Below are 11,174 nucleotides of genomic sequence, written 5' to 3' on the forward strand. Positions count from 1 at the left end.
TCATGGGTTGACTGATTGAAATGACTGGCGGATGCACCACCTGGCCTCCTCACTGTTACACACAAATACAAAGCTACAGATCCACCGTATAGCCTTAACAGATTGTTGGGGCAAGTGCAGTTAGTGAGCACCTATGAAGGCCGGTACAGCACACGAGGCGGTGGGTGGCCAGCATCACGCCCAGTTGTTTCCCAAGTAGCAATGTTTATACACCACACCAGGTTCTCATTTGAGGCTGAGTCGACCTAGGGGAGACACAGAACTCGGTTCAGATAAAAGGCTACTGGTGTTGGCCGTGAGCGGGTATCGAACTTGGATGGCCGGGTTCGAAGCACAGCGCTCTAACCGCCACACTACCGCTCCCTACAACTGTACCACACGCGCACTCACGTACACACATGGACACGCACACGTACACGCACACATACACATGCACACGTACCCTGGGGCACCGACGTTTGAAATGAAACTCGAAGTAAGGGGCCGTCCATAAATGACGTCACGCACCTAGGGGGGAGGGGGCGGGGTCGGACATTTGTGACGATGTGTGACGAGGGGGGGGGGGGGTTTGAGAAATGTGACGTCACATAAAAATGCGCAACTTTAAATAAATATAGACAACACGTTCTACTTAATTACAAAGACGTTTTAATAAATGTTTTCCTCCTACAACATCAGAGTGCAGCGCCACATTAAATACGCACTACAATGACAATAGTTTAAAGCGATTTGAAGCATGTTTTATTTGGGGGGGGGGGGGGCAGAGCTTTGTGACGTCATATTTGAGGGGGGGTCTGACTTTTTGTGACGTCGTGTGACGAAGGGGGGGGGGGGGGTCAAAAATCGTCCAAAATCGCGTGACGTCATTTATGGACGGCCCCAAATGCATCTACGTAAAAAAAAATGAAAACCTGTAGCCGTAGGACATGTGCACACTCACGTTCACATGCACACTCACGTTCACATGCGCACTCACATTCACATGCGCACTCACGTTCACGTGCGCACTCACGTTCACGTGCGCACTGAGGTTCACGTGCGCACTGACGTTCACGTGCGCACTCACGTTCACGTGCGCACTCACGTTCACGTGCGCACTCACGTTCACGTGCGCACTCACGTTCACGTGCGCACTCACGTTCACGTGCGCACTCACGTTCACGTGCGCACTCACGTTCACGTGCGCACTCACGTTCACGTGCGCACTCACGTTCACGTGCGCACTCACGTTCACGTGCGCACTCACGTTCACGTGCGCACTGACGTTCACGTGCGCACTGACGTTCACGTGCGCACTCACGTTCACGTGCGCACTCACGTTCACGTGCGCACTGACGTTCACGTGCGCACTCACGTTCACGTGCGCACTGACGTTCACGTGCGCACTGACGTTCACGTGCGCACTGACGTTCACGTGCGCACTCACGTTCACGTGCGCACTCACGTTCACGTGCGCACTCACGTTCACGTGCGCACTCACGTTCACGTGCGCACTCACGTTCACGTGCGCACTCACGTTCACGTGCGCACTCACGTTCACGTGCGCACTCACGTTCACGTGCGCACTCACGTTCACGTGCGCACTCACGTTCACGTGCGCACTCACGTTCACGTGCGCACTGACGTTCACGTGCGCACTGACGTTCACGTGCACACTCACGTTCACGTGCGCACTCACGTTCACGTGCGCACTGACGTTCACGTGCGCACTCACGTTCACGTGCGCACTCACGTTCACGTGCGCACTCACGTTCACGTGCGCACTCACGTTCACGTGCGCACTCACGTTCACGTGCGCACTGACGTTCACGTGCGCACTGACGTTCACGTGCGCACTCACGTTCACGTGCGCACTCACGTTCACGTGCGCACTCACGTTCACGTGCGCACTCACGTTCACGTACGCACTCACGTTCACGTGCGCACTCACGTTCACGTGCGCACTCACGTTCACGTGCGCACTGACGTTCACGTGCGCACTGACGTTCACGTGCGCACTCACGTTCACGTGCGCACTCACGTTCACGTACGCACTCACGTTCACGTGCGCACTCACGTTCACGTGCGCACTCACGTTCACGTGCGCACTCACGTTCACGTACGCACTCACGTTCACGTGCGCACTCACGTTCACGTGCGCACTCACGTTCACGTGCGCACTGACGTTCACGTGCGCACTGACGTTCACGTGCGCACTCACGTTCACGTGCGCACTGACGTTCACGTGCGCACTCACGTTCACGTGCGCACTCACGTTCACGTGCGCACTCACGTTCACGTGCGCACTGACGTTCACGTGCGCACTGACGTTCACGTGCGCACTCACGTTCACGTGCGCACTCACGTTCACGTGCGCACTCACGTTCACGTGCGCACTCACGTTCACGTGCGCACTCACGTTCACGTGCGCACTCACGTTCACGTGCGCACTCACGTTCACGTGCGCACTCACGTTCACGTGCGCACTCACGTTCACGTGCGCACTCACGTTCACGTGCGCACTCACGTTCACGTGCGCACTCACGTTCACGTGCGCACTCACGTTCACGTGCGCACTCACGTTCACGTGCGCACTCACGTTCACGTGCGCACTCACGTTCACGTGCACACTCACGTTCACGTGCGCACTCACGTTCACGTGCGCACCTGTAGAGACGCGGTCACAGTGCGTCTCTGTTGCTGCTGCTGCTGCTACAGGATGTGAGAGGCTGGGTGTCGGGGCGGAGTGAAGTGGAGGCCGTGGATCTGGTCTTGCAGCTGCAAGACAAACTTGTGAGTTGTGCACACACCGGCACCAGCACTGTTACAGCTGCTGCTGCTGCTACTGGACAGAGCCTGCTGTTTGCGTAAATATTACTACTTTCGCTTTATATCGCGTCAGTCATGCAAACAGCATCCCACAACGCTGTCCTGCACATTAATTATATATATAAGGACCAAATCTTATATACGCGGTTGGCTATGCACGCAGCGAAACAAGCCCAACACACACACACATACCGAGCAAATGAAAGCCCTCCAACCAAGCAAAATAAAACATTTATAAACAAATTAAGAAATTGCACCAAAACAAAAAAAGCACAAACAACAAAAAAAAGAAAATGAAAATAAATGAAAACAAAAAAGTGTTCAAAACAAAGAACTGAGTCGATTCGGCCTCACATCCCAGACCACAATCACAACTTACCAACCATGCCAGGAACACTTTCGCAGTTACAAATCTTCGCCAGAAAAAAAACTTCACAGCTTTCGCAGGTTTCATTCGCAGTTTTCCTGGCGAGGATTTGTAAGGCGCGCAGGTTGTGCTCATTCTCAGAGAGAGAGAGAGAGGACGACGATTCAGGGGCACGGGAAACCACAGACAAGCGGCTGAGCGGCGAGAACCGGCGCCAACAAATGCCCGAGTTCTATGGTCCTACACTGGGAAGTTTGTCCCACTCAATCCATGAGCGTTTAAACCATGTGGGAGGAAACCAGAGTACACAGAAAAAAATCCATGCATGTGAGGGTGGGTGGGAGGGGGGGGGGGTCACACTCAAACCCCGCACAGATGGAATACAGATGGAAATTAATCCACTTGATTGACTGCCACCATACCCTGTCAAGCCAGGAAAGGAGATGGCGACCTCGACGCCCACGTGACGAAATGTGTGCGGTGATCCACCGACCCTCGCTGCCTCCACAGTGCTGGATTAGAGGCCACGTGCATAGACACCACCGCCTGGATGAAGAAGTCTTAGTTTGGCTCCCTGAGCCTCAGGCATGCCTGGGGCCTCCTCGAGACCACGACAGTGTGCGCTAGGGGCATGGTGGGTTTGTGACTCGGGGAGCGTTGAGTCGATACCCGCAGAGTAGGCCAGGAATGATTGGGGATTCAAATCAATTCCTTTTTGTCGGTTCTAACGCTCATGCGGCAACCTCGATCGTTCGTACGACAATGTACGATGCGCGAAAATGACGTGACAGAATGCAACGTTTTAGACGGGACAACCGAGACGGAACAAGGAAAACAATACAACGAGATGATGGTAATGGATGACACAAACAAATCATCTACTTCGACTCTGTGACCACTGCATTGCAAGTGCAGTGTGCGAACCATCACACCGCGGGGCAGCGTCCCTCGAGCGACGTGCGTTGCCGTATGCTACCGACCGTACATTTGTAAATATTTTAATATCGCCGCATCACACGATATCACAATTACGAATGCCCTAATCGCTGGGCAGAACCCTCGTGCGCTTCCTGTTTACGCCGTCGCGGTTCAAGCGGCCCCGGCAGTGCGAACATAATTCCGTGCTGTCTCCTGTCTCCCTGCCAGCTGTTGGCGGAGCGTGCGGGACTGTCGCTGCCTGAAGACACTGAGGCCAAGCTGCAGGCGTGCATGCACACAGCCTTGGGGGCCTTGCCCAAGGACCTGCAAGCGGTTCTGAGCCGTATGTAACTCCACAGGGGGTTGCCATCTTTGAGATTAAAAAAAAACCGCGAGACAAATTCTGGAACGCGTGTAACGGGAAGGAAAATATCCCGCAGGACAGGAAGAAGGGAGAAGCGCATGTCTACGTAGGGGCTTGAGCGCTGCGTTATTACCCCACTGACAAAAAAATCAGGGATTCTCATGTCCTCGGGACGATTTACAGATTTGCCAGGGCAGCGGCCTCACCAAGAGGGCGATCGTGGGAAAGCTAGGTCAGGTGGTAACGCTAAAGGATCACAATTATGTAGTTGACCACACTGGGGAATCAATTTGCCCCAAACCAGGGGTCGACAACCTGCGGATCCGGAGCCGCATTGCAGATATTTAAATATTGTTGTTATTTTTTTGTTACCAAATTCGAAAAAAAATGTCTCCTCTTTTTATTCTGGTTGGCGACTCCTAGCCCCGTACCAAGTAGCTGCAAGACTGTTTGTGCATTCTTTATTTTAAATGTGCGCACTGTTGCCAAGCTCGATTTGTATAGCACAGGTTCGGCATTTTACCCGCTACTAAATCCGTAGGCGTGTAACGGTGCGTCGATGAATCGATTTAAATCGGTCCTTATGGTCACGCAACATGGATTCAAACCGTGCATGTGAGAGAATCGATCACTTTTGATTTATATGCAAATCACTCGCACATTATGTACTCTTACTAATGTAGCAGCAGCAGAAAAAAGAAGACACATTAAAAACAATTAAGCAAATCACCGAGCGGGTGATGCACATGCTCACCGGTGAGGGATAGCGGTGCGGATTTCATGAACTTTCCATGCAGTGAGTTTATTAAGGGCGCTGCGATGCCGAGATGTTAACTCCCTCGCCTGGTATACAGGAGGTCGTGGGTTCGATCCTGACTCTGATGCCGGTATATTTGGAGTTTGCGTGTCTCTCTCCCCGTGGTCGCGTGGATTTTTCTCCGGCCCCTCCGGTTTTTCCCTCCACATTTGGAATCAACATCACGCGTTTAGAGTATTTGGTTGCTATACATTTCCTCATGATGATAAGCCACTTCGTTGAACTATCATTTGTGGCCAGGTTGCTTCTGAAAAAGAGCTATATAACCCAGTGGGCCTTATCTGGTAAAATTAAAAAAAGTTTAGTTTTAGTTTAATTTAAAAATAATTTTTAGTGTTTCGTTTATTTTCGAAGGCTGTCACTTTAAGATGATACCGCTGGGTGGCGCTGTGGGGGGGGGGGGGAGAGCACGTGGCTCGCAGTCAGAAGGTTGAGTTCACAATCCCCCGGGAGGTCGATACATCGTGTACCAGTTTGTGGGATGCCGACAGTTGGTTGTCCTAACGAGACACTGGCCTCCCGCCACATGAATTTGTAATTAACTTCAGCGGCTAAAAGCTGTAGAGATGAGCACTACACCGTGCTCGTTTACAGGGGGAAAGTGACTGTTTAAAACAATTCATTTAAATGTTTTTGGATATCTGTTAAGGTTAATTGATGCACTGCTACTGTCACAATAACCACCGGTTACCATTAATGTATTAGTGAAACCGATAGGAAGTAAGAACATTTGATACTGCGCACTCTTCCGAGTCCAGTCCATCACGAATTTGCATTGGTCACACGTCCAAGTCGGCTCTCTGAAACAACAACAAGATCGTTTTAAGTCTGTTGCGGAACTATCTGAACCTCAAGGATGGATCCCGAACATGAGCCGTGTAGCGTGTTCCAGCTCTTTGCGCCGGAGACCCCGAAGCTACGCTGGCCGCAGCGCAGGACACCGCACGCCGCGGATCGTCATGGCTTGGCTTCGCGGACAAAGATCTAGGAAGGACATCCACGTCTTCTGCAGGCACGCTGGTGGCTGACGAGGCCTATGCGGGACAAGCAGGTCCTACCACAACGGCTGCAAGTATAGGTCTGATCTGGGATGGGTGCTGAGGGATCACGGTTCTTCCTCCTTCTCCTTTTGTCCTCCATACGGGCCCTGCGGGTATCTTCGAAGAAGGAGGTGGCCTGGTGGACTGTGTGCCGCCAGGAGTTGCGATCAGCTGCTCGTGTTGCCCACTGACGGTGATCGATAGCCGCGGATCGTAGTCGGAGTCGATTTGGGTCTGTTGAAGCTGGTACCCACCGATCGGCGAGATAGGACGGAGCGGATTGATGGGGACCCGTGAAGATGAGTAGGCGTCATTTATACGCGATCCTGGTTCCTATCAGACGAGCTGCAGCATCTCACACCGACTGGAGTGGACGCAGGCATACAGAGCTGGCACAGCCGAAGACGCCGTTGCAGTAGTCCACGCGGCTGATCATGAAGCGCGTGGACGAGCATCCTCGCAGTCTCCACAGCGAGAGCACGACGGCCTGTGCGCAGTTGTCGAAGCGGGGGAGAAGCACTGTCTCGTCAGGCGCCGGATGCGAGCCTGGTTCACCCAAACTCCGGGTTTCCATCTGCAGCAATCCCATGCAGGCAATGCGTGGTTGGTGATGTGGGCCAGCGGTGGCGAGACCGCCGCTTGTTGCAGAGCTTCTGCAGAGGTCTTGCAACAATTAACCACGGCCGGCCACCCTGGTTAATACTGCGGGTATATTAACAATAAGCCACACCTCCGGTTAGCACGGCTGACTATGTACGGTGCGAAAGAAGTTCAGCGTACGTACATAGAACATGTGTGCCGTCCGCTTCACAGTGGACGTTAGAGCCACGCGCCATGTCAGGGTCCATGTTTGTCAAGTTTTGAAAAAGTACACGTGAATTACTTAATTGGGGTTACACATAGCAATAATTTCCCCCGACTGGCACTGATTCACACTTGCAGACCGGTGCTGAATCGTTGGCCTGCAGGTTGGCATTAGGTACCTTTTTAAGTCACCTTGTACCACATAGGGACAGCTGCTACTGGGGGTTCCCCTTCGAATAGCTGACATGAGATGCGATCTAAGGCAACTTGAGATACGGAGATGTTTAAGCGTCATAAAAACGTACAGATTGTGATATTCACTATTTTTCGTGAAAAGTTGACCGTAATTATTGGCACGCATGTTAAGATATAGCTGATTGGGGTCACTAAGACTGGAGTTTGGAAAGCCCTGAGTTAGGCGTTTGCATGACGGTTTTATTTAAAGAAAACTGCACAGGTCACCAGCCTAACACACAACTTGCACTTAATACACTCTATTGCCTATTTATTCAAACTAAAAGAGTACGTGTCGAGTTCCAAGATGCCAGGCTTGCCGACACATACCTGTAATCACGTGACTTCGAGATGGGGTTAGTGGATCGTGTAAAGGCGGAACAATCGCATTGTCGAGGCACCATCTGGCAGAGCAGAGATGTATTTGGGAGACAGTACAGCAAGTGGGTGTTTTCCTTTTGTCAGTTTTGTCAAATCGTACTTGCCGAGCCTGGAACCGAATGCCTATGATGCAAATCAACAAGAACTGAGGAGCACTGCGGACAGCAGAGCAGATAAGGGGCCGTCCATAAATGACGTCACGCACCTGGGGGGGGCTCAGACATTTGTGACGATGTGTGACGAGGGGGGGGGGGTGAGAAATGTGAGGTCACATCAAAATTCGCAACTTTAAATAAATATAGACAACACGTTCTACTTAATTAAATAGACGTTTAAATAAATGTTTTCTCCTACAACATCAGAGTGCAGCGCCACATTAAATACGCACTACAATGACAATAGTTTAGAGCGATTTAAAGCATGTTTTATTTTCAAAATGGAAATGTTTTTTTTGGGGGGGGGGGGGGCAGAGCTTTGTGACGTCATATTTGAGGGGGGGGGGGTCTGACTTTTTGTGACGCCATGTAACGAGGGGGGGGGGAGATCAAAAATCGTCCAAAATCGCGTGACGTCATTTATGGACGGCTCCTTAGTGTGGTAGACGGTGGAAATGAGTTCCAAAGTCATTGCGGTAAGAGGAAGGGATTAAGGGACGCGTCGCGTCCTGCGCGCCGGTAGTTGAAGACTTCATGGATGAGTGGCAATAGTCGATCTCGTGAAATGGGTCCCTCACATTGGCAGCGGTTCGAAGTAGAGTTCAGCTATCCAATGATTTAAGTCGGCCCCCATTACTTGACCAATCGGATGACACGAAAATAGTTTGGAGAAAACGAGTGTCACGTCTGTTGCCACGTGTGCCGCTGGACGGCAGGTGATGGGCAGGGCGAGGTTATTGGCATCGTCAGCCGACGTCACGCTGGGCGTGGCTTGTAGGGGGTTTCCTGCCTTCAGGGGATGGGATGTCGGGGTAGACACCAATGTTAAATGGGCCCGAGTAATCGGTCACAAAAAAGCAATCTATCACTTTTTCGCAAATGTATCGACTAAACGTCCCAGCGCTAGTATCGAGGCGTGCACGCTCGTGAGAACGTCGGACAGCTTGAGTATTTGTCAAATGTGGATGTTCTGGGCCCTTTGTTTCCTCCAAAGTCAAACAACCCAAGCAGCATCCTCCTGAAAATGTCTCGAGACTCCAGTTTTCTTGTGCAAACAAGTAATAATGATCTTCTTGGTTCTTTCGGTAAGGTCACGTAGAAGGGAAACAATAAAAGAATAAAAATAAAGCATAATAAAATAAAACATAAAATTGTATTTTGTTTTCTTTTTAAACATTAAATTTTATTTTGTTTTCTTTTTTTATTTCCCTTCTACGTGACTTTACCGAAAGAACCAAGAAGATGAATCCCTGCAGTCACGAAAGCTTTAAATCGAAAAGTAATAATGATCATTATTATCGCTATATAACTCTACATAGAATATGGAGCCATCATATTTCCCCCCCCCCCCCCCACAATACGTTTTTGTTAAATTTGCCACGAGAAGTGCAACTGTTTTCATTCACGACGAATGTTGGTTCGAGCAGCTGTAGAGAAAGTCGCGACGATGGTAGAATACGGCCAAGCGGGCAGCGTGCGCGAATTGAGAACTTGTGCTCGAGATTGAGCAAAACCCACGTTCCGATCCAGCCTCTTGTTGTTACTGCCGAGATTCACCTGGCAGGCTGTCGGGCCGCTTGGCCCCGAAACGAAATACTCCACCGCTGCTCGGCGAAGGAGTTGAAGCGGCCGGGTGCGGTGCTGGTCACCCGTCACTTTGTGCCGAGCCGAGAAGCGAATTCCGTTAGCGGTCCGTGCCCATGCGGTGGTTGCCGTTGTTGACGTGACGTTGCTAAATTAAAGGCACGTTAACAACACGTCGCTGCACAAGTTGACCGCTACGCAAGGCTTAAAGCATATACGCCTGTGATAAACATTGCAATATCGTTAAGTCCCGATTTAAAGCTTTCGTGACTGCAGGGATTCATCTTCTTGGTTCTTTCGGTAAAGTCACGTAGAAGGGAAATAATAAAGTAATAAATTAAATAAATAATACTTTTTTTTTACTTTATTATTTCCCTTCTACGTGACTTTACCGAAAGAACCAAGAAGATCGTTAAGTCCCTTAACGCCACTGTGTGTCAAGATACGGCGGTACAGGCGATTATGTCAACAGGTGTAGGTGGGGTAATAATAATCATCATCATGAAAAGTAAAATCGCTTTACAAAGAGTAAGGCAATTCAGACTAGTGTTTCTTCTATCGTGCAATTGTGTAAAGTAGTAATGACAGGTTTCACCAAACACGCCTGTTGTGTATTTCCAGTCTAACAAAATCGGTCTTAAGCCACCAACTACCTAACACTCGCACTCTATATGTGTGTATGTATGTATACATGTACTTGTGCGTCACATGTTAGTTTGTGAAGTACGTAATGCCTACACGCTGTTGGCAATTGCTGCTGTGGCAAGCCTGGTTATATTCACAAAGCATAGAATTGTTTATCTTGACTGCTTAAATCTACAAGCAGCGCGCACTCATAACACATACCACTTTGTCGCGTTTTATTATAGATAAAAAAAAACCGGCGATATATCCTCGTACGAAAACATCGTTACATACTTGTGAAATTAACATCAAGACGCAGTTTCATTCCACTTTTAATCATAAAAGCCACTGCATGTATCAACATAATTCCATGACTGTTCTGAGTACAGATTCAGAGGCTCAAGACGGATGCATTTACAACAATGCACTTGAAGGTTGGCTGTTTGTATTTTACCGAAGGCTGTGAAAAGAAGGTGGCAGTGCCCTTAAGAGGTGCGAATGTGTTTCTTAATGACTTCGAATGGAACATCACTGTCACAGCTAACACTTGGGACAATGTATGAATCAAGCGGAACCGGTGAACACACCCACAGATGAGGCAAGGTTCCCTTTAAAAGAACGAGTGTCGGAAGGCAATTGTGAAAACTCGCCGATGGACATGCGTATGGGTTTATCATAAGAAACTATTGTGACATGTCTAGAGTAATCAAATGACGGAGAGTTTCTTTTTGTGTCGACAAAGTCGGTTCTGTGGCTGTTAACTGGCCACGGATAAAGCCAGGCAACGGTTACTCTTTGAGCGCTGTGCGGTGGAGCTTTAATAACGGGAGAAGCAAATGTTGTGCTGAGTCTGGACACAAATAAAGCACGTGCTGTACATTTACCGAGTCGCGCCTAATGTGTGGTGTGTGGCGAAGGCGATGTGGTGCCGAGATGTTAACTCCCTCGCCTGGTAGGTCGTGGGTTCGATCCTGACTCTGATGCCGGTATATTTGCAGTTTGCATGTTCTCCACGTGGTCGTGTGGATTTTCTCAGGGTCCTTCGGTTTTTCCCTCCACATTTAGAAACATGCGTTTA

The 11,174-nt window shown here is 50.0% G+C and overlaps 1 protein-coding gene across 1 annotated transcript in view; it reads left to right on the forward strand.

The window, feature by feature from the left end:
• LOC144934748 (protein DENND6B-like) overlaps positions 1-8,159 on the forward strand; it is a 46,491-nt gene extending 38,332 nt beyond the window's left edge. The window contains 2 exon segments of the mRNA XM_078860855.1: positions 2,698-2,772; positions 4,322-8,159. Of these exon segments, the coding sequence (XP_078716981.1) occupies positions 2,698-2,772; positions 4,322-4,444 (198 nt within the window). The 3' untranslated portion in view covers positions 4,445-8,159.
• The last annotated feature ends 3,015 nt before the right edge of the window (positions 8,160-11,174 follow it).

The sequence above is a fragment of the Lampetra fluviatilis genome, chromosome 11, assembly GCF_964198595.1.
Source record: "Lampetra fluviatilis chromosome 11, kcLamFluv1.1, whole genome shotgun sequence".
NCBI lineage: Eukaryota > Metazoa > Chordata > Hyperoartia > Petromyzontiformes > Petromyzontidae > Lampetra > Lampetra fluviatilis.